Raw genomic sequence first — 24,326 nt, forward strand, 5'->3', positions numbered from 1 at the left:
CCTCTCTAAAGTCCTTTTGAGTTTGTTGTATGTGACCAGCCCTGGCATTTAAACACCCTCCTGAAGCTAGAGAAAAGCTGAAGAATCATTTAAAAATTAGGACATATCTTCTTACTTGAATACTGTAAGTCAAATCATAATCACTTCTAGAAATTAGATTGGACTAGCAAATAAGTAAGACCTAATATAAGTACATTTCAGTAAAATCACTTGTACATTTCTGAACAACCTTTTCAGGCTCCTGACATGCCAAATTAGAGGTAAGTATTCCAATTAAGTCGTCATCCTTTTGGCAAACAAGAATAGGGATCAATATACTTGATGATGGTGAATGAAGTCCTTAGTTTCACCTCTTTGTGCCTTAATAATATCTTCTTCAAGGAAAGCCCAGACCAGCAGGGCTGCAACAATATCAGCAATGAGACTGGGTCTTAAGGTCAGCAGTCAGGCCATAAAACTCAACATGAAGACATCATTAACAGGCTGAAAACCAAAAGTCTCAAGATCCCGAAGTAGGCAGGCTTTAGGAGGTGGAATCAGCGACCTCTGGGTGGAATAGGTGGAGGAGGATGGAAGGTCTCCCTGGTCAGAGGCCTGAAATGAAAGGTAACGCAATTATTATCAAACGAATTTAATTAACTAGTTCTTAGGCATCCATGATTGGTTGCAAACTTGGTATACTATGCAAAAGACATGTTCTTCAATGAATAAAAGTGGAGAAACATACGGACCTTTCAGTGGCACACATGCTAAGCTGTGGCTTGCAATCCTAGCTGCACATTAGAATCACCAGCGGAGCTTTGAAAAATAACAGTTGCCAGGCTCAATCCCAGACCTATACCATCATAATCTCTGGAGGATAGAGTTCAAGCATCACAACTTTTAAGTACTGTCCCACCTTCAACCAGTTACATTAACCATGTCGTTTACTTTCTGAGGCTTTGACATCTGGGCCCTGGCTGATCCTGGAGGGCCTGCCCCTCCTAGGGAAAGCTAATTCCTAGAGATAGCAAACAACCTGCAGTGAGCACACCTTTCACATGTAAACTAACCAGTCCAGAGCCCATACCCCAACCACGTCCTTTAATGGGACTCTCACACATTCGGGACCACTATCCACTGCCCTAATCACCCCAGGACCAGGTGCCAGACAACTGGAGACAGCCCCTTTGCCCCAGAGCCTGCTGAAATTATTCGAACTAGCCAATCCTTAATCTGCCTAGCCTGCCTCACTTGTTCCTTCCTGCAGAACCCAAAATAAAGGCTCTTGCCCATGTTTCTCCCCTCCCTGACATTTCTCCTGCCTAAACCTGGGGCTTTCCTGTGTGCCCTACCCCGGCATAATGTGCCCCCCTCCTCTTGGGATCTAGGAGTATTACAAACTCCCTACTCAAAGGCAGTCGTCTCCTGATCTGCTGACCTTGCCATACCTAAATAATAATAAAACCTATATTTTAAAACTCCAGTGATTCAAATATGCAGCCAGGCAGGAGACACACTGCAGTGGGGAGATCCCTTGAGAGAGGACTTAAGAATTTCTAAAGTCGGCTTCTCACAACTACGTCCACCCGGGATCACTAAGTGTGTTGTCCCAACTCCATGTCTGCTTTCCTAGAAGCCTCCCTCCACATTAGTCTAGATGGTTTTTGAACAGTACTAAATGATACTCCAGACAGACCTGGGTGAATGTATTTACAGAGGGTTCAACAACTGCAGATGGTATTTTCACATGTGTGCTGTAAAACCAATATTTAATTCTCTTGGAAGCAAGTCAATAAGTCAAGAAAGAGAGCTTTGTCAGGTGCTGTAATTGAACTGTGCTACCCTGGAACTGCCTACTTGAGGATTGAATGAATCAATGAGTAAATATTTACTAAATGTCTCTTGAATGCAAGTTTGCGTAGGTCAAGGAAACGACAAAAGAGTTGGGAAAAGAGAGGCCATTTCAGGAGCCAGAGAGGGAGGCAGAAGTAGAAAAGAATAACAGCAGACATCCTCAGGAGGGTCTGCAGTGGCACCTGGGAGTAGATGGTTTTGTGTGGTTGTCTCTTTATCCAGAGAAAACAAATGGACAGTCTCCTTCCATTGCCCAACCTGCCCTGTGAACCATGGGCTTAAAGGAGGAAGCTGAAGGACAGTCAGGTGATACCACTTATCACTTGAGTATGCTTAGACTGGCTTCCTTGCTTCCTTCCTTCCTCTCAACAAACATTTATCTACTGTGCATCTACTCCTGGGTGTGGGATATAACAGCAAGTAAAATGGGCATGGACCTTTCCCTCAAGGTGCTGAGAATATAATGGATGAGACAATAGGGAAAATCAGTACACTGCACTGAAAGTTTTGATAGGGCACATTCAGAACCTACGAGAACATATGGCAGAGGCATTTATGCACACATCTGGAGAGTAAGTTCGACTCCTCTGAACCTCTTTCTCATCTGCCAGACAGAGGTAAAGATACCTATGGAGATATAGGTATCTATATTGGAATTACAGATGCCTATACTGTGTGAGATGACAGTTGGAAAGTGGATAGCACTTTCTGGCTTAGAGTAGGCACTCAAGAGGTAAAGCTAATAATTTTATTATTATGATTAAAGATGTATTCTTAGGGCTTCCCTGGTGGCGCAGTGGTTGAGAGTCTGCCTGCCGATGCGGGGGACACAGGTTCGTGCCCTGGTCCGGGAAGATCCCACATGCCGCGGAGCGGCTGGGCCCGTGAGCCATGGCTGCTGAGCCTGCGCGTCCGGAGCCTGTGCTCCGCAACGGAAGATGTATTCTTAGACCTTTTCCCCATGTATGCCACATAAGCCTTACATTTTACCTTCCATCACAAAGAGAGTCACGATTCCCTACTGGTCCCTCTTCCTCTGCTGCCTGACTCTGCAGTTGGGGCAAGTCTACAAGCAAACCATCTCCACATTTCATTCTGATGAACAACCCAGCTAAGGATTGGAAGCCCCATCTCAGGGAAATGGGTTTGTGATTACAGACATATCAGAACCATAGAAGTAAAGGTTATTAAATCAGAATCAAGTGGTGGTCTGTGGGGGAGACGGCCTCTCCAGGACGGTGGGAGGCTGGAGCTGGAGACAGGATTGTCCAGTCCAGAGACCTGGGCACTGGCTGCTTTCTCCTCCGTGTTGAGGGTGAGGTCTGTGCTGATGATAAGTTTGCTTCAAGAACCCAGCAATCCTAATGTTGGTTACATTCTTTTAAAGCAGGCCTATTATTTAGATGGTATGCTTTTGTATGATCACAACATTGTTAAAAATATCTTTAAGCTTCCCTATTAGTAAATAGCCTCCGGCCCAAGTCCCCTTACTCTCTGACCACTACCCCCCATCCCCCAGGGACTTCACAGATCTCTTTACAAGTCAGCAGCTAAAGGATTAACTCTTGGTACTCCAGGAGGCCTTCAGAAGTATGTTCTGATTTGGCAGTACCTAGGCTACGCCTTCAAGGGGAATGCATAGATTGTTAGTGATTGTCAAATCACTAGTAAATGGTAAAACATATTAAAAAACAAGGGGGCAATGGCTCAGCAAGATGTTGGCTTTTTTTTTTTTCTCTACTGGCAGGACTTTACTTATGAAGAGTGTGATATTGTCAGCTGCCCACTCTATAGGGACTAATGCCCTGCAAGGGAAATGCCATGCAAAGATATAATGCATCTGCTCCTGTTCTTGTCACCATCTGCCCTTCCTAACTTTGAAGTATAAATATATCAGGAACTTACAGCGGGTGGGAATGTGAAGCTTCTTTCCACTAATCTGTAACCCACCTGCATTGTGGTACGACTTGATGGCTAGCTGTCAACCCAAGCAGTAGCAGTCTATCCATCCATCCATTCACTCACTTGCATGATAAATATTTGTTAAATTCCTAGCAGGCACCAATTACTGATTTAACTCCATTCTGTGCTGGGGAGAGTAGAAAAAAAATTTTTTCTTATCAAAAATCTCTAGGGACTTCCCTGCAGTGGTTAAGAATCCACCAGCCAATACAGGTGACAACGGTTCGATCCCTGGTCCGGGAAGATCCCACATGCTGCAGAGCAACAAAGCCCGTGTGCCACAGCTACTGAAGTCCCCACGCCTAGAGCCTGTGCTCCCCAACAAGAGAAGCCACCGCAATGAGAAGCCTGCGCACCGCAGCGAAAGAGAAGACCCCGCTCGCCGCAACAGGAGAAAGCCCGCGCGCAGCAGCAAAGACCCAAAGCAGCCAAAAATAAATAAATATATAAAATTTTAAAAACAAACAAAAACAATCTCTATTCTTTTGAGGTTTAGCATCTACTTGAGGAGACAGATATGTAAACAAGGGCCACAACATGGGATGAATTATAATGGAGGTATTTGGGGAACCACAAGAAGGTTCACTCTGCATAGGAACATCAGGGAAGGCTTCACAGAAGAGGTAATGTTTGGACAGAGTCCTAAAGGATGTGTAGGAATTTTCTAAGCAGAGATCGGAAGGGAGTAGGAAGACAGCATTCCAGGCAAAAGGAACAGATTGAGCAAAGACAGCACAAAATGACACAGCTCCCTAGGAATTCTTCAGGGGGAAACATCAGTGACTACAAGAGAGGGGTGGGACTCAGGGCCACGGCATGCTAAAAAATACAGAATTAAATTTAAGGCTTTCATGCCAGGAAGTGACATCACCAGCTATTTCTGTTCTAGAAAGGGCACTCTCTGGTGCTGTGGAGGAGGGACTGACCGGAGGCAGGGAGGTGAGTGTGGGCCTACAGGGGTGAACTTAGGCACTGGCACATGGAGAGGAGGGGTAGACCTGAAAGCTGCAAGGGCAGCAAAATGAACAGAGCCTGGGGAGCTGCGAGGGAGGCAGGGATGGAGGCCGACTCCGGGGCAGGCGCTTGGGGAAGAGAGAGAATAGTGCCACGTCTCAGGCTGGGAAATGGTGAGAAGAAGGCAGTTTGGGGCAGAGGATGGCAGGTTGGATGATGAGTTCAGTTTTGCACGGGCTGTGTCTGAGATCTTGGTTGGACACCTGGTGGAGCTCCCAATGAACAGTAGGAAACAGAAGACCAAGGTACAGATGGCGATGGAGACTTGGAGTCATTGCTGACAATTCAAGCTCTGGGGGCAGCATGCAGAGTGAGAAGAGGGAGGGACCAGGACTGGAGAGAGTGATGAGCAGGATGTGCTGTTTGAGAGAAAGGGGGGTTCAGGAGAACATGAGAGGGGAAGAGCTGCCAATTCCCAGATCCGGAAGTGGAGTGGAGACCACCAAGGCCAGCCTCCCCTCCTGTCCGTCAGTGGGTCAAGCATGCAGGAGAGAGGCCCACTTTATTCTTTGCTCGAACATCTCCTCATTTTATTATGAAAATTACATACACACTTTCAGAACAATTGCGTCTTTTCCAATCTTCACACCAAAAATGCACCCAAACCCCGTTTCTATCAAGATTTCTTTGCAAACACCACTTCTTTAGTAACATATGTTTTCCTCCTTTTCTCTCCCCATCTTGATCACAACATGCTTCCAGACTCCCCCAAAACAATTCATCTGCCATCTCTCTTTACACATTAAATGCATCCCAGTTTCCAGCCTTTAATTTCTGGAACCCATTTCCCTGGTTGTTCTCTCTCCTGTAGACAAAATCCCACAGAGTCTTTGTAGCTATATATTCGAGATTGACATTCTTTTTAATCTTGGTACAATTAGATAACTGCCTCCAAAGTCTTTACCTTCAGGAATAAAAGGTCTTAGATCTTGTATCTTCTCCCATGACACCTGGACCTCCTTGGACAGGTGTAACAAAATGACTAAAAGACTGGACCCTGGAGTCAGGCACACATAGGTTTGCCACAGACATAAAGTCTCCATCCAGTCTTAAGCCCCGGTTTTTACATCTGCAAAATGGGATAACACTAAACATCTACCACCTAGAGTTGTGAAGAGAATTAAATGAGCTAATGCATTTAGTGTGTTTAACAGAACACCTGGCACATAGTAAACGCTCAATAAATATTAGCGTTTATTACCACAATTGCTCTGCACAAACACCCCTCCCCAATCCCCAACTATATATAATTTTCAAGCAACAGAACATTACGCAAATTCAGGTGATTGGACTAGGTGATCGCTAAGGTTCCTTCTAGGGCTAATGTTCTAATATGTGAACTCTATTCTACACCAGGGAAACATGCTCCGTGAGTGTGAAGCAGCTTGGGACTGAGGGAGGCTTGTGTAGCAAGTGTCAGTATGTGAATGTTGCTGGGAGCACACGGAAAAGTGGTAAGAGCAAGGGGAGAAATGGAAAGATCCTCAGCGCAGGGTCAGCTGCTCTTTCCAGAAAAGCAGAAGAAAAGCCTCCTTGTGGTACTTTCTCAACAAATTTCACTGGTGAGGTTCATTTGAGTTACAAAGTTTCTAATTGCAAAAAAAAAAAAAAAATCCTAGTTTAAAAAAAACTTCATCCTTTTAATCTCCCCCCGCCCACCCCCACCCCCGCCCCACATTGTATTTCAGACATCAAAGAATTAAACTCCCAAGGCAAGCCCAGGCTTTTATTCCCAAAGGCTCCTTTCTGCCTTGGCAGACAAGCTAGCTTTGACCACCTCTTCTGTGACTCCAGAAGACCTTAAAAAGGTTCCTGCCAGAGGCCTGAACACAAACAAAGACATACATCAGAGCCCCATAAGTCAGTCACACTCTTTTGTCTAATGCCCAGCTCCAAATCTCCACAGGCTCATCCTTCTGCATAAAAAACACTCAGACTGTTGTGCTCCTACTAAGGGCCAGAAACACAATCCTTATGACTCTGTGAGGAAGTTCATTGACAATCTCCGTTTTTTTTTTTTTTTTTTTTTGGCCACACCACGCGCAGCATGAGGGATCTTAGCTCCCGGACCAGGGATCAAACCCGAGCCCCCGGCAGTGGAAGCTCAGCATCTTAACCACTGGACCGCCAGGGAAGTTCCTACTATCTCCATTTTATGGACAAGGAAATTAAGGCACATGACAGTTAAATAATTCATCCAAGTTCACAGGTGGCTGCCGGAGACTTCCCCAGGCAGTGCTTCCCCACCACCACACCTTGCTGCCTCTCACCTTTACTTCCACTCCCAATTCCTTCTTATCTCCTGGTCCCCAAAAGGCACTGACCCCACTATGCGGCCAAGGGAATTAGTTATTCGGGAGCTGAATTCTAACCAGATAAAAATTATGCAAAACATTGACCTTTACCGATGTATTTCACTGACAAAATATTGCATTTGTTATTTAGAGTATGTGCAACTGAATAAAGCATCCCTTAAGTTAATGAAGAGTCCACATTGAAATGTGTCCAAAGTATGCCTTTCAGTGAGTCTAGCTCTGCGCTTATTCTTAGGTCATTTTAGATGTCCCCAGATCCTACACTCCACTGAAACTCAGAGAGTGAGGAAAAAATGTCCCGTCAGCTTCGATGTTACCTCTGTGAGGCGGCTCGGGGTGGCACCCTGGGGGGTCTCTCAAGGGGCACGATGGGTGTGCTGTCCACTGGTGGGGGGCCTGGACTACGACTTCTGGCAACCTCGGGGGCTTCATTATCCTACAGCAAAAAAGATGAGAAAGAAGGGTGAAAATCACACTAAGCAACAGCATAGTTGGACACTGCCATCCCACAAGCTCCTCAGCCCTCCCCAGGCTTTGGCTGAAGGTTACTTACTGACTGATAATCAACCCAGCAATACCAGGGCAGTTTTCCACTGACACTGACTCCCAGAGTCACTGAGGAGACCATCAGACCCAAATTATCATTAGCAATTCGAGCTCCTGTCCCTCACTACTCAGTGTGACATGTGGGCCACCAACATAACCATCGCCTGGGGGCTTGTGAGAGTCACAGGGTCCCAGGCTCCTCCCCACACCTGCTCCATCAGAGCCCATATTTTCACAAGATCCTAGGTATTTCTTATGCATGTTAAAGTTTGAGGAGCATTGCTCTATGTAACCAGATAGGGCTGGAGAAATTTTATTTTTAAACAAAAGTCCCTTTTTGGGACAACAGAACGGTGACTGGTCCTCAGTCACAGGGTCATACAAGCTGTGCCCTGGTGGGCAGCCCACCCCTAGGACCCTACCTCAGGGAGTCTCCTGGGTTGGCAGTGACCCATGTGACCTCACCCGCACATCCCAGCCGCTGGTCACTGGATCAGGATACACACCCTGACACAAATTGGGCCTCAGCCTAAGGCAGCAACTTACACTCTGCTCAGAGACCTTGCGGCTCTCAGGGGACTGTCTGCCACTATCCATGTGGAGAAGCAGAAAAGGCCAGTGCGCAGTGAGAGAAAAAGGAGATACCCACAGGGAAGAGGAGACGAAATAGCGTGTGGCCTCAGGGGGTACAGTGAACAGTGGCTACGGCTGTGGCATGCCCCGCTCCTGACCCAAGCCCCGAAAGGCGACCACTGCCCCTGGAATCCCTGATACTCATCCAGTTCCCTCTCACCCCTTTTGGCTTAACCCTTCCTCCTTCCCTCTCTTCCTTTCTTCCCCTCTTTTTATTGAGGTGAAATCCACATAACATAAAATGAACCATTTTAAAGTGAACAATCAGTGGCATTTAGTACATTCACAATATTGTGCAACCACCATCTCTATCTAGTCCCCAAACATTTTCATGACCCCCCCAAAGGAAACACTGTACCCCTTAACCCCTTAAGCAGTTTACCCGCATTTCCCCTACCCCCAGGCCTGGTAACCACCAATCTGCATTCTGTCTCTATGGATCTACCTTTTCTGGACATTTCATATACACGGAATCCTACAATAGGTGACCTTTTGTGTTGGGCTTCTTTCACCTGGGTTTCCATTTCCTGCAGTGAAACGACCCCCGGGACAAGACCTGTGGGGGTGCGGGCCCCGGCTCTCACCTCGTTGTCCCCCTCCATCCCGCTGCTCACACTGAGGAGGCTCCGGGTGCTGGATCGGTTACTCGCGCTGCCTAAAGGGCACAAACAAAATCAGCTGGACTGTGGATTGTCTCAAGGTAAAGTAAATGCAGAACTCTAGCTCTCACTTACGGATAGAAACAATACACAAGCTGTGCATACGGGCCTCTTCAAAATGCTGCCGTCTAATAACTCTACCATGTTATTAGAGTTCAGTTTTTCTTTCAGCATAAAATGAAATGTCATCTTTGTATTTCCACTTTTTGCTTTATAGCTACCATTTACTGAGGGCTTACCCCACATTATGTGCTTTAAAAGCACGACTGCATTTAATCCCTATGAAAACCCTACCTGATATTAGAGCTCCGATCTGACAGACAAGAAAACAGAGACGCTCTAGTTCTCACGTGTTCAGTGGTATTTCTAAAATCTGCAAACAACTTTCGTTGCTAAAGTTTTTTTTTTACCTATTTAGAAATTACAGCATGTGCGAGTATCACACATGTATACATACCTTCTAAAAAGGGGCCAGTGTGACACAAAACACAAAGCACAGATTCAAAAGTATAATTTACATGCAGGGTAGGAATTGTGACTATGTGAGTTTAGGTGCTCAAGGATGTAAGTTGGGGATTTATCACCTACCTCGTTGAAACAGCATCATCCAATAGAACTTTCGGGAAATGTTCTGTTGTGTGCTATCCAATTTGGTAGCTAGTAAGACACATGGCTAATGCAACTGAGGAACTAAATTTTATTTACTTTTAATGAACTTAAATTTAAATAGCCACATGTAGCTAGGGGTTATGGTATCGGACAGCACAGCATTAGAACAAGCTCAAGAACGTGATTGGTCTAGCAGTGAAGAAGGAAGAGAAACAGTTAATCAACTAAAACTTTGACTTTAATTTACCAATATTGCCTTTAACGGTATTGCCAGATCTTAGGTCTGCTGAATTTCCACTCAAAATAGCTCCTCATCATATTAGTTTATAGGTAAATTGCCTTAGTTTTGACTTCATTATGGTACCAACTTTGACCTAATTAATTTAGATGTTAGCTTGATGAGAGTAGGTTAAGATTATAATTTTGGATTGTTTCTCGGAGGCAGATTTTTAAATTTAAAATAATGTGTCGAAAATATTTCTAGAAACCAGGGGATTCAGAGTTAGTCTATTAAGGAGCACGTGACCCTGTTTCTTTCTCTCCTACCCACACATAACACTGCTTGCTCAGCCAGAATGTCCTTTTCTCCCTGCTCCCCCCAGCCCACCCCTATCCACAAATCGAAAAGCTCCTGTCCCCAGTGTTCAGGACAAATGCTATCGAAACCTTCCCAGATCCCCCCAAATGGAAGTAAACCCTCCCATCCACAGGCTCCCACCCCTGTGGAGCCAAGCCTCCCAGGTCATTCATCATTGTTCATCCCCTTCCCTTACAACGAACCAGACTCCTTCCAAAGTTTATCCACTAGGAGGGAGCAAAAAGCTGTCCAGGCACTGGTTCCAGGATCCTGGAAATTTGCATAAGCCAGCTCCCCCTGTCCCTTCCCTTGGTGTTCTTGAATTTTTAACTCCCAGCCTTTGGCTGTGAGCCTTCGCTCCTGGTTTATCAGCCCTGTCTGGCCCTCTCCTCTCTCCGAGGCTGATGACCTGCTTGGCCACAACCTGCCTGGACTGCACCACTGGTAGGAGGCTCTGGCCCCAGCCCCCATCATCTTCACTCTTGCTGGGGGAAGGGGGCAGTGCCCACCCCCTTGCCACGCTTCTGTCACCAGGGAAGAAGGATCAGACAAGCATCTAACTGGTACTATTTTTTTTTTTGCGGTACACGGGCCTCTCACCGCTGTGGCCTCTCCCGCAGCGGAGCACAGGCCCTGGACGCGCAGGCCCAGCGGCCATGGCTCACGGGCCCAGCCGCTCCGCGGCATGTGGGATCCTCCCAGACCGGGGCACGAACCCGCGTCCCCTGCATCGGCAGGCAGACTCTCAACCACTGCGCCACCAGGGAAGCCCTGGTACTATTTTTATACCTTCTCTCCTCCATTATAAGTCCCCTGAGGACAGACCCTATTTCTTTTTCAGCTTTATGTCTCCAGTATACAGTCTAGCTCCATATGCACAGAGCTGTCCTCAATATTTGGTGGAGGAATGAATGAGAGAAAAAAAATGACCCTATATATATGACCCTTAAGAAACTTGAACCAGACAATTTAGAAGAAGGTCAATGGTCTTTCTGTAATGAAACTTTTGTTCTCTTAAACATAACACTAATATTTTGTGCTTAAAATTATAGTCACAACCAGAATTAACCTGCAACTGTTTTCCTGTAGTTCCCAAGAGATGACAGCTGCACCATAATAAAATAGTGCTGTTTTTAGGGTATGACTCCGGGGCTTGAGGGGCAGTTGGTGGATCAGAGCTGGGCCATCCTCCCTCTCCCTCCTTGCCATGGGAACTGTTTCTCTTTGGAAGGCAGTATGTCCCCATGGTTGAGCACACAGAGAGATCTGGATGTGAATCCCAGATGCCCTGCTTAATTTCCAAGTGACCCAGGGTAAGATGCCTAACCTAAGCCTCTGTTCCCTGGTCTCACAGCACTGCTGTACAGAGTGAGACTGCACGGTAAGAGTCTTGGCACAGAGCCTGTAAGAGCAAGCATTTGATTAATTATAGCAGCTATCATCATCATCATCATCACCAGTCTCAAAATGGCAGATTATCCACTAGTGGCCCAAGGGCCCTCACCTCCAGTGTCCACACCTTTGTATAGCCTCCTCCTCACCTCCCTCTCGGCTTAGCCATGTGACTTACTTTGGCCAATATGACGTTAGCAAGTGTGATGCAAGCCAAAGCTCGATAAGTACTTGCACACTGGGGCTTGTCCTTCTGGAATGCTCCCTTTATGGATCTTGTTATCATACAGGAAGTTCAGGCTATTGAATTAGAGGCCATATGTAGAGAGTCCCTGAAGAGTGAGAGGCCATCGTGGATGCTCCAGCCCGTGCCAAGCTTACAGCTGAATACAGTCACATGAGTGACCCCAACTGACCACAGGGGGTGGAGGTGAACAATTCCCACTTGACTCCTGGCCAAGTTTAGAATCAGACATAAATAAATGATTATGTTTCAAGCCACTGCATTTTGGGATAGTTTGTTACATAGCAATAGATAACTGTACAACAGGTCCTGGATGCGGTCTACAGCAACAGAGTAAAATAAAATCCTCTGGTCTGTCATTTAATAACATTTTCTACTCCAATAAGATAGCTGTCTCTGGGCAGTAAACCACCAGACAAGGTAAGAAGCAGTTTATGCTTCCCAGTCTATTCTCACTCCAAGCTAACTCAAAGTGAAACATACACATAAAATGGTTTAAATGAATCTGAACCTGGAGTACTCTGCATTTATCTTGTTAAATTTCCCCTTCCCCCACCCCAGAAAGCCCTGCCCTCACCCCAAAAGTGTCTATACCACTTCTCCTCTCCTCTGTGACACGTCTGAGTCGGCTGCCTGCCTGTCCCTTGCTTCCTCTGCCACCTGTGATGACTCCCATTTCTGAACTTATCAGAATTCTCTAAATTGTCTAAAGGGGGGGTGATACACATTATCACCCCCATAATGTAAGGGGAGGTTTTCTTCTCTGTTAAGTCTAGGCTTCTCATGTGGTTGTATGATATGCTTTGGGTCTGTCTCAACAGGTAACAGTGGCAGAGAGAAGAGCTGGGTTCTACTCTCATTTTGCCATTGACTGGCTGTGGGACCTTGGGCAAAACCCTTTCCCTTTCTGGGTTACAAATACTCTATTAATAAAGTAAGGAGGGGGAATAGTTCAGAGGATCTTGACCTAAGTCCATGGATGGGCAAAATTGTGTGTGTGTGTGTGTGTGTGTAAACACATGCATGTGCATTTTTATAGGAAGCACATCCAGAGCATATACCAGACTCTCAAAGGGGTATGTGATACAGAAAAGATTAAGAACCCCTGGGTTAGGTGAACTTCCAGTTCCTACATCCATGTGGGGGTCCTCCACCTGACATTTAAGGAGATGTGAGTCCTGAAATTCAGCTTGTCTCTTGCTCTTTCACTTCTCTCCTAGCTGTTCTGATAACACTGAAATGTTTGAAAGCAGGGAAACTCGATCTATTTGGCTTGTGAAGCTAGTGTGTCTGAAGTCAGCTAATACCGCCCTGGATCTGGAAACAAAGCACCAGCTCCTGCCTGCACATCAGCGTGTGTTGCCTTGTTGCAATCAGACTCCTATTCAAGCTGTCAAGCCAAAAGGAAGACATTTCCAAATTAGATCCTCAACTTGCCTATAAAGTTGGAATTCTCAAATCCGAGTTCACTGTTTTCTAATGTTTCTGACTTTGTGCCCTTTCCTTCCCCTTCCCACAGATGAAGCAAAAAGAACAGTAGGCAAGAGTCTTGGCCCTGGATTCAGTCCACCTGAGTTCAAATCCCAGCGCTACCACTTGTTAGCTATTTAACCTAGAGGAAGGCACTAAGTTTCCAGTTTCCTCCTCGGTAAATAGAGGCGATAATACCTATCCTGTAGAGTGATTATGAGAATTAAATCAGAGAATCTGTGGAAGAGGCTTAGCATATAGTAAATGCTCAATAAATATTAACAAGTATTATGATTAGGATTTTTCATTTATAAAAGCAATAGAGTAATAATTATCATGCAAGCTGGCTTCATGGGATATTTGTATAAAGGATCTTTGGCGCCCTGAAAAAGGCAAACCTCACAGGCTAAACGTCCCCCATTTCTTACACCTCCCAAGCCCAGATCAGGCTCCAAGTAAGATCTTCTGGGCTCATAACAGAGCACATTTCCAAGGCCCAAAGGCACCTGCGGGCCACCTGCTTACTTGCTGTGCTGGAGGTACTGTCTGTTTTCCAGTCTCCTCGTCTTAGCTCTGTCCTTGCGGGAAAGACGCTTTTCCTGGGGCCACTCTCATAGACTCCAAACTCCACTTTCCCTGGCAGGTGCTGTGAGTGCCGAATTGGGACTGTGATCTCCAAGTCTGGAATTAGAGGGAAAAGGGATAAGCTTTAAGGCACCAGGATGCCACTTACAAAACTGCTGGGCTGCTCTCTCTCTCCACCCACCTCCTCCACCTGAATCTGGAGGGTGCCTGGAGGGGAGGAGAGGGGGAAGGAGGAGGAGAAAGGGAGGGGGAAGAGGGTGGGGGGTCCTGTCCAATTCAGCACTGAAACTCCACAGACTACTGTGTGGCAACTGTTGACAGAAAGTTGGGGTGCAGGAATGTTAGAAAGGGCAGAGAAATGCTTTTGCATCAGGTAGAAGAAAGAACATGTGATTAGGGAACGATCCGGGGCCCCGGCTCTGCCACTCACCAGCTGTGGAGCTTGAGTTAAGTCAGTCGACCCCTCTGAATTACTTCCCTTTCTGAGGAAGGGTTGTGAATGCCATTGATTGTAATAATAGGTTATCCTGTGCATCACGCAGAGTTCTAAGAGCTTCCGTATTTTTAGCTCCTTGAATCCTCCCGACACCCATGAAATAAATACTATTGTCAACATTCTCAATAGAAACTAAGGTACAGAAAAGTGAAGTAGCGTGTCCCATGTCCCTGTCACACAGTCGGTAAGGGGGACAGCTGGGATTTGAACCCAGGCTCCAAAGTCCAGGCCCTTAATCACTACTCAGACTGCCTCTCAATCCCTTAATAAGTGATGGATGAAGGGTGGGTGGTCCACAATGACAGCAATGATCCAGAGAGTTCACGAAAGGGGGTCCATCAGGCCCATGAAAGATTTGGTGACTTGCAAAGCTCATCAGTGGTTTGAGACCCCCCAGATTCAGAAGGATAGATTATCCCTTTGCCCTGCAAAGCGTTAACCTAACCTCTTTACTGGCTTAGCCCTGCCCAGTGGTTGGTCTTTCTTCCTCCCTAGATTTCCACCCCTGGGTGCTATGAGCAGGGAACAACTCCAGCTGACAAGTGGAACAAAACATCTGTGCGGGCCCAAACCAGCTTCCTCTCCAGGGAAGTGTGAGAGCCAGGTGATCTCCTGTCACAGGGCTCCCCTTGAGGCCCTGGACCTTCCCAAGACCTGGGGCGGGGCCCCTGCGAAGAGGTGTAAGCGCGGGGGCACTTTTGGGGACATGTGGTCTCATTCTTGAGGAACCACTTCCTCCTGGCCTCTCCTCTGCTAGGGGATGGGTGTGGCAGGAAGTTCAGGGAGGGCAGCAGCAGGGGTGGCTCCGCTTGCCAAAGCCAGAGGTCTGCCAAGAAGGGTAAACGAGTTAAACGGGTAAACAAGCGCAGGTGCGAGGACAGGGTGGACCAAGTGTGCTCAACATGCTGCATGGAGAATATTAAAACAGTGGACTGCTGGTTTGCGTGAGCTCAAGCTTTCCTCATCCTAGAGACTCTGGTTCCAAGCGTAGTGTCTGGTCCTAGTAGTAACCCAGCTTTCCAGGTCTCGGTGGAACACAGATCTTTTTCATGTCCTTGGGCTCTCTTGCTTACAACTGAGCAGTGGAGGCACCCACCCAAGCTTGGAAGCACTTGGGTGGAGACTAGCCAGTGTACTCACACGTGGGTGTGAGCCCATGGTGGCTCAGAGCCCAAACAGGTGACACTTTTTTCCCCCCCAGCTTTGACCGAGCTGTTTCACAACAGTCTCTTAAAGGGAGGTTCCTGTCTGCTTAATTCACTTCAATGAAGCAATTTTCAACTCTGAACAGTTCGAGGAGGAAGGAAAATAAAATACACAGGAAAAATGTTGGGAGTCAACAGTTCAAAAAATCAAGTAGAGCCGGTCTAAGTGTCTACAAAATGCTGATATTCTTTGAATAAAGGGACACTGCCAGGAAAAATAATTATCATCACTATACTGCGTAGTACTTTTGCCAAAGTGCATTCACACGTGTTACTATTCCTCCTTTGAACTTTGCTACTCTGTGAAGCAGATAAGCTGGGTGTAACCACAGATGAGGAAACTGAGGCACAGAGTGGTTAGAGGAAAAGGCCTGGATCATGAAGTGATTCAGTGACAAAGCAGGGATCAGAACCCAGGCCTCCTGGGACCCAGCCTGCTTCTCCAGGTCCCGCTGTGCACTGGCCACAGACACGACCAGAACACGAATACTGATATTCTCCTCCACGGGGCCAGGCCGTTCAGCAAGTCGGGAGTCAGCCAGACCTCCTCTGATTTCCTACACCATCAGCGCTCTGCACTTCTCAGCGAGAGGAAAACAACTCCCCAGGGCTGAAGAAAGACTGGCAGGTTATTATGAACAATCTGTTACTTTTTAATCGTCCTTGGTCTTTTAACCCAAATTAAAGAAAAATCACCATTGTTTTTCTTTTCTAAGGCAAATGAGGTTTCCAAATGAATAGAGTCAGTCCTTGAGTGGAGTGGCCTCCATTCCTGGAAAAGGTCCTTCAAGCAGAAATGCCATTCATTGGCCCTAATTTTCCTATAGGTCAATGTTATCCTGTGTCGATGGTTTTCAAATGTTCTTTTGTTTTTTGTGAAGCAGGATTCTTTCCTCTAGTGAAAACAGAAGCTCAGTATAGAAAATGGATTTTTTAAAAAGGAGCTGCAATGGTTGAAGCAGAGTAAGTGGCCCCAAACCCTGTTCCAATCCTAATCTACTCCCCTACCCCATCCCCAACTGCCCCCCAGTTCCTACCTGCTACCCCTACAAGCATGGATGCAGCAGCACTGGAGCACCTGAGTGTGAAAATCCCCAGAATAGGCAATTTCAAGTTAGAATGTACTAAGTACACAATCGAGTTTTATGCAAAGATCTAGTATATCATATTTACTCAACCATAAATGACGCCTTCTCTTTGGCAGATGCTCTGATGACCTTGGGCCTCACCAGGCAGTACAGGGACCAACTTCCAACTGCGTGAGCTTTCTCTGGGAGCCAGATTACAAGCGCCCATCTCCCAGCAGGCCTCACCCAAAGACACGGGAGCTGGTGTCTAAATGCCCCACGGGAGGGATAACTCTTCCAGTGTTCTCCATTGACTCCCAGAGTCTCTGGGGAGATGAAACTGCAGTCTCCATGGTGCTAACTGCACGCTGCTGGGCGCCTTTCCTTCCTCTCTCACCTCCCACCCGCTCCTGTGTTCTCTAGGATCACCTCCCATATCAGCTCAAATCCTTGTCAGGGAAGAAAAAGTTCTAGAAATGGATAGTGTTCATGGCTGTACGTTATTTTGAGTGTACTCAATGCCACCAAATTTTACATTTACATGCAAATAGGAAATTTTATCTTATGTATATTTTACCAAAATAAAAAACAAAAATATAGGGAGACTCTTGGTGCTGATGGATAGAACATTCTCCCCATGTGGGCTACTTGTGGTCCCCAGCCGTTCTCGCTCAGTGTCAAATTATACATAGTTTAATCTTTTAATAGTTATGACATTAATTAAAACCCTCAATGTAAAAAGAAAAAAAAACGTAACCCTTCACCACCACCTGGTCAGGGGTCTGCTTCTTGAAGAGTAGGGTAGCAGGGAAGGTAGGGCATCTAAACCATGTTCCTTTGGAAAAATTTAGACATTGACCATTCTAATCTAGACTAGAGCCACTGGTGGGTATCACTTATTCGGAGCCTGATTAGCCTTGAGTGAACTTTGTAAAATGTGTCAAAAGCCACGATTCCAGGCCTGGCCCCCCGATGGTGAGCCCCAGCTCAGCACACTCTCCCTGGGAAGCCCTGGCTAAGAGGATGCCAGCTGATGTGCGGGTGGTTTTTAGAGTGCCTCCATGTGCCGGGCACTGTGCCTGACCCCAGTTATGCCCTAACTCACTGAATCTTCAGAGCGACTCTCCTGGATGGGCACTTTTATTTGTGCCATTTTGCAGATGAGGACTGAGGCTCAGGCAGGTGAAGTATCTTGCCCATGGTTCCCAGCTAGTTAGGGGTGAACAGTGAGCAGGAACTTGACCTCAACCCTGCTGGCCCCAGGGCCCATGCCTGCAACCCTCTACTCCTCGGCATGCATGTCTGTCTTGCTTCCATCTCTCCAGTGGGCCCAGGTGGAGCCTGGGTGGGTGGTACATGTGTGATGACACCAGTAGCTCAGTTCTGGAGCCCAGGCTGCTGAGCACACATGACTCCAACGCTACGACTCACCGGCCTTCAAACACCACATGCCCCACCAAATCGCAATTTTCTTGATACTACCTATATTTAAAAGCTTGAAATGTTTCATTCAATTAAGGCTTCTATTGACCTCTGGGTTCATGTGCTCTAGTTTTAAAAAGCACCTCAGCCCTCTACCACCGAGAACCCTATTGTCTGACCCTAGGATGACTGCAGCTCTTGAAACAGATTTTCTCCCTTCTCTCCTTTTTCCTCCTCTCAAATAGGAGGCAGACAAGTATGAGGGAGGCTAGTGGCAGCATACATTTAAAACTTAGTCACCCAGGCAGGAGTCTGAGGATGACCCCTCTGACCTTCTGCCACGGTTGTATCCTCTATATCCCTCTTCTTCCAAAAAGTCAAAATCAATAATATTCACTAGGCTATATTGCTTGCAAAACACTGTGCTAGGCATTGTGGGACAGGCTGTAGCTGGGAAAACCAGACCTACACAAATAAAAGACTAACTCATGAGCTACCAGATGGTGAAGATTGCATCTTACAGGTCTCTGTATTTGGCTGGGTGCCTGGTGCTCAGTAAGTATCTGTGGAATGAATGAATGGTGTCACCAAACGTTTCACTCAAACCAACCACTCCAACAGAGATTTCTTGAGTTCCACCAACGTACTGTGCTACATGCTGGGGATTCAGCAGAGCACAAAACAGACAAGTTCTTGTCCTCACAGAGCTTATGCAGGTGGTGGTGGCAGGGTTCGGGGGAGAAGGGGTGTGGAAAATAACCATGAGAACAGAAACATAATTCCAGTCTGTGATTTGTGAGAAGAGGGTGAGCGATGGCACAGGAGGTGAGTCGTGGAGGGCTACTCTGGAGAGAATGGCCTAACTCTGAGGGATGAAAAAGAGCCAGTGGGTAAGGATGTGGGAAAAGAAGTGGGGGGGGGGGACAGCAAGTGCAAAGGCCCTGGGCAGAATGCCCTTGGCATAACAGAGCAACAAAAAGCAGTCCACTGCAACTGGAACACAGGGTGTGGGAGAAAGTGGAGGATGAGCTCAGGCATCACATCATGCAGGGCCTTGTAGGTCACAATGAAGAGTGTGATTTTACTCTTGGGACAAGAGCCCCCAAGGGTTTTGAGCAAGAGAGTGACATCATCGGATTTTTATTTTTGAAAGGTTGTTGGCTACAGTTTGTAGGATTAACTGTAGAGGAATAAGAATGGACACAGGGAGACAATTGAAGAGGCTTCTGCATTAATCCAGGAAGAGATGATGGTGGCTTGGATGCAGCTGTGGCATGGAAGGTCGTCAGAAATGATAACATGTACTTTGGAGGCAGAACTTCTGGGAATTGCTGATGGTTTGAAGGAATGAAGTAATAACAACCAGAGGCAACAGAGAAGAAATGCCAGGTGGATGGAAGGGATACTAAGTTCTATAGATGCTCAAATGAAGAAGGAGTACAATGGCCAGGAGTGACCCAGGAAAAGGCTTCACTGAGAAGGGGCTGTCAGGGCTGGGTCTCTCAGCACCGGTAGTTTCATACAGGTGAGGAGGGAGAGGCATGAGCAAGGGGCCTGTGGCAGGAAGAGGTCCTGTTTGAAGACCAGGGTATTACCAGACTGACCAGGTTCATGGGAAGTCGGGCTGTTGATGGCAGCTGGAGACAAACTACAGAAGTTAATGCACCAGCGTAGTTCTTTATGCGATGGAGTGCCATTCAAGATCTGAATGCCTCTGAAAGTCTCTTCTTGCCAGCTCTTCTTGGTATAAGGCTGGCCAGTGTAAATAACAGAGACCCATCATGCCAGAGGTTCTCAGTGAGGATATGCAGTGCGGGCAAATGCCCATTCCTTGCTCAGGGGTGGTGGTGCCACATGGGTAGCACCTGGGGGAGGGAGGGTCAAGGGGAACAGAGGGGCCTGGTCCTTGGTGAGCACAACTGGAATCCATGGCCCTGCTATTGGGCCCCCACCACACATGGCAGGAGGCCTGTTGCACCTGAGACCGGGGCTTCCAAAGCAGCGTTTGGTGTGGACACTGATGACACAGTGCCCTGCTTGAATCAGAAACAGACACTATGTGAATGGGATTTTCTCTTTTCTCTGCTCAAAAAAAAGTATCTTCCTAAATGCCAAGGGGAGAGTCAGGTGCCTGGGGAGAAAGCATTATCATCCTTTCATGGGAGGAGGGATGCAGAGTTCAAGCCTTCCTTTCATTCATTGCTGACATGCCTTATGTGCCAGGTACTAGATTTATAGAATTAACAAGACAAAGCCGTTGCCCCAAAAGACCTCACAGCCTAGTGGGGGACCCAGATCTATAGACAGGTGACAGGTGCTGGGCAAGCATTCTGCCCACTCAGGCCCCAGCAGAAAGGAGAGTCAAGGACAACAGACCACAGCAAAGCCCCCCAGCATGCAGCACCCCCAGGAAGCCATATACCTGTCTGCTTTCCTGATTTTTGCTTCTCTCTCTGTCTTCGGGTGATGCTATCTCTTAGCCGTTTAAGATTTTCCTGGAAAAAAATTTAGTTTATTTTAAAAATATACACCAGAATTATACCCTCTGGGCATTAGAGTTTCTTCCTGATTTTATGACATTTGCAAGATATATCACATTGCAATAACATTTCCAACGTGCAGATGAAGCTGGAGTGCACTTGCAATTGGCTCCCAGAGAAATCCAAGCCCTCTCAGAAGCTGTGCCTGAAGTGAAGACATCTTGTCCACAGCAAAGTATTTCCCCTCCTCTCTGGTTCTCAGCTCCTTCCCAGCCCTATAACCCACCACCCACTTTGCACGCCCCTTAGAAAAGCCTGTCTCCTACTTGCTTACAAGCTCTCCACCTACATTCCTACCTCTGAGACTGTGTTCTCACACATTCCCCTGACCCTGAGGGACATGGATTCCATGACTTCGTTCCAAGTCTGGGTCAAGGCCCACCTTCTAAGTGCCCCCTCCCATATTGCTCCAGTCCTTACTGCTGCCCACGCCATCTGCCACTGGGCTACACTGCCTTACCCTGTGTGTGTGTGTGAGTGTGTGCACGCATGTGCGCACGTGGTCTCTTCAGAGGTACTGTGAGCTCTCAAAGGGCAAGAGACCAGGTCTCGGACCTTTCTGTAATCCTGCAGTCTGGTCTATCGCAGTCATTCAATAAATGTTGAACAGACATGTGAGGGTCAAGATTTGTTGCTATTTTAGTCAATAAATAACAATCAGCTTGAAGTTAAGTGTCTGAGCATTCTAGGGAAATGCCCCAGGGACCCACATCCAGACCATCTGGTTAGAGCAGAAGGTTCCAGGGAGGGAGCCACGGAGGCAGGACTGAAAGGCTGGTTGGGGTGTGACTGCAGCTGAGAGACTGAGATTGGTCCAGGAAGCAGCAGGGAAACATGGGAGGTTGTGGGCTGGCCATAGCTTTAAGGTCTGGCAGAGAGGAGGGGGAAGGAGTTGGAGGCAAGGAGACCCACCAGCAGACAATGTGATAGGGCAGAGGTAGGCGATACAGGCCAGCACGGGGATGTGGCAGACGGAATGCAAAGAAAGGAGCAGAGGCAAGAGGGAGAACGTGATGGAGCAAGACCAAGCGAGACACACAGCCGGCTGGATGCGGGGGAGTGTGGGAGAAGAGCCCAAGAGGGGCTGATGCCTGAACCTCAGCGTCTGGAAGATAACAGTGCAGTGAACAGACACAGGGCGTCGGGAAAGGGCAGCAGCCTCGAGCGACGGCTTGCTGTGGGATGTGCTGCAGGTCTAGGGTGCTTCAGGGGACACACTCAGCTGGTGGCTGGAAAGGTGTTACAGAGACACAGACTCAAGAGTCACCTGCACAGAGAAGGAGCTGAAGGGAACCTGGGCGGTACCTGCTCACGGGAGGGGAAGTGAAGGAGACAGAGACGTGGAGGAAAAGCACGGTGGGGCAGCCCCAGGAATAGTCTTCACACCCCCCAGTCCTTGGATGGAGGGTGCTCTGGAAGCACCAGGAGGCTGTCAGAGCATGGAGTACTCTCAGCATTTACTATGTGTGAGGCATGCTGAGGGCTTTACAAGGTTTACATCGTCTAGTCCTCTCCCTTCACATTTCAGAGATGGGAGAGTGCAGGTACAGAGAGGCCAAGGTCATTCAGCCCGAAGAGGCAGAATAAGGCTGAACTCAGGCTGCCTGGCTTTGGAGCCCTGGCTTCTCCTCACTACCGTGCCACACGGCACCAACTTGACAAGAAAGAAAAGCGGTGTTTGGCCAGGACCAGCCTGTTCCCCGCAGCCCTGCAGCCTCCCTGGGTCTCCTGGGTGACGAGGGCCCTGGGTTCCTGCATCCAGAACCCCCAAAGGGAAGGGGGGCAGGCTGGGAGAGCAGGTGACCCTGTTTAAGGGAGCGCTCAGAAGGCAGAAGGTGTGGTGCAGGGAGCACAGGCTCTGGAGTGAGAAAGGGCTCGTCGGAATCCTGACTCTGCCTCCTCACCTCTCTGAGCCTCACTTTTCTGTAAAATGGGAGCAATGACACTGATTTCAACACAGGCTGTGAGGGGTAGAAGGGATTAGATCCACGCAACGCTTAGCACAGTGCCTCAGGTTGTTGTCAGAGATGGACAAATGCAGCTTTAGGACTCACGTCCCCACTTCTCACTGTGTGGAGTTACATATCCTCACGCTAATAGCAAGAGTCTCCTGACAGCCCAGCCCTCCAATCCCAGTCTCCTCCTGAGTGGTAGCCATTCGGATGGGTGTGGGCTAGCTGTTCCCAGATTTTTGTCTTTGCATTTGCATACATGCCTACAGTTTGTGTGTGTATGTCTGTGTGTGTGTGTACATCTGTGTGTGTGTGGGGGGATGTGTATGCATGTGAATGTGTTTTAACTTGAGTGGTTTTATGTCTGAGACTTGTTTTGTTCACCTAATCATAATTCTTGGGAGTTGTCCCAGTTCTCTTTGAGTTCTAAAGTATGATAGTTCTGTGGGGGTGTTGGCAGTAGGGGTAGAGAGAAGGCCTCTGAGAAAAAAGGTGGAAAGCAAAAGTATAGGGCCACACACAGAGGGAAGAGGCAGGCACAGAACTGGGAGCTGCAGTTGAGTCTTGGTTCCTGATCTCTAGCCTCACGACAACAAGAAAAGCCATCCAGCTCTCAGCCAGGGAGCCATGTGGTTACAGACAACAGGTGACAAATACACATATGCACTGACTCACTGTGACACCCAAACAAATGTTCTCAGGCCCAGTCACAGGTGTGCAGTTACAGGAATACACAAGACAGCCACGGACCCAGCCGTCCTCCACTGTCTAGCAGAGAAACAGACATAAAATGAAGTCCATCTGGAGCCAGTTACCTGCTGGAAACGAAAGGACTCAGACCGCTTCTTCTGGTTGAGCTGCCACTCTTTGAAGTGGAGCACGGCTTCATCCACGTTGACGATGCCCAGCTTCACCTGCTCCTGGAGGGTAATAAGCTGCCGCTGACCTGGAGTTTTCATCCCAGCAAATGGGTCATACATGCTTGACTGAGGCCCGTCCCTCCAGGGTCTGACAGGTGGCTCTGGAAAAGATGGAGAAACTCAGCTTGACAGCGGCGCCGCTGGGGAGAGCTGACCGGATGAGTGGGGTTAATGAGGCTGGTTGTGGGCTCAAGAGGATGTGTCTCAAAAGAACAGTTACATGTGGAACCAAGAAAAGGGAGATATGACATGGAATCAGAGAGAGGGAAGCAGCTAATAATTTCAAATCCTGTTACACTAAAGTAGACAAGGCCACACCATTTTAGGAAGTAAGGCATCCATGGAGTGAGTCAACTTGAATTACTGAGAAGCCTTTAGACCAGCATTTCTCAACCTTGGCACTATCGACATTTTAAACTACATAATTCTTTGTTGGTGTTGTGCAGCTGTCTTGTACACTGTAGGATGTTTAGCCTCATCCCTGGCTTCTGCCTACTCAATGGCAATAGCATCCCCTTCCTCAGTTGTGACAATAAAAAATGTCCCAGACATTGCCAAATGTCCTCTGGCCGGTTGGGGGGTGGGGAATGGAGGAGAAATCACCCCCAATTGAGAACCACTAATTTAGACTAAAATCCACTCCAGAAGAGAATATACAGGAAAGTCCAACCAGGCTGCTTCTCCCAGCACCACTTCCAGCCCTCCCCAACCGCCCTGCCTCCAAGCAGCATGGGGCACAGTGATTGTGGACCTACGGGTATGAACTGCCTGAGGAGACTGGAGTGCTAATAGAATCATGACCCAGTCCCATATCACCAGGTAAAAATTAGGTTCTGGGTCCCAGCTGACTCTCCTTGGGTTGTTCGTGTGCCAACCTCTCCT

General features: G+C 47.7%; 1 protein-coding gene across 1 annotated transcript in view; it reads right to left on the reverse strand.

Annotated features, from left to right (window-relative positions):
* Window positions 1-536: 536 nt before the first annotated feature.
* Window positions 537-24,326, reverse strand: part of PIK3AP1 (phosphoinositide-3-kinase adaptor protein 1) — a gene marked incomplete at both ends in the record, with an annotated part of 109,989 nt that continues 86,199 nt past the window's right edge. Inside the window, 6 exons of the mRNA XM_079701957.1 lie at window positions 537-594; window positions 7,445-7,563; window positions 8,891-8,961; window positions 13,783-13,938; window positions 20,455-20,527; window positions 23,340-23,545. Coding sequence (XP_079558083.1) covers window positions 537-594; window positions 7,445-7,563; window positions 8,891-8,961; window positions 13,783-13,938; window positions 20,455-20,527; window positions 23,340-23,545 — 683 coding nt within the window. The remainder of the gene's footprint in view (window positions 595-7,444; window positions 7,564-8,890; window positions 8,962-13,782; window positions 13,939-20,454; window positions 20,528-23,339; window positions 23,546-24,326) is intronic.

Source organism: Hyperoodon ampullatus (assembly GCF_949752795.1).
Source record: "Hyperoodon ampullatus genome assembly, chromosome: 1".
In the NCBI taxonomy this organism is placed as follows: Eukaryota; Metazoa; Chordata; class Mammalia; order Artiodactyla; family Ziphiidae; genus Hyperoodon; species Hyperoodon ampullatus.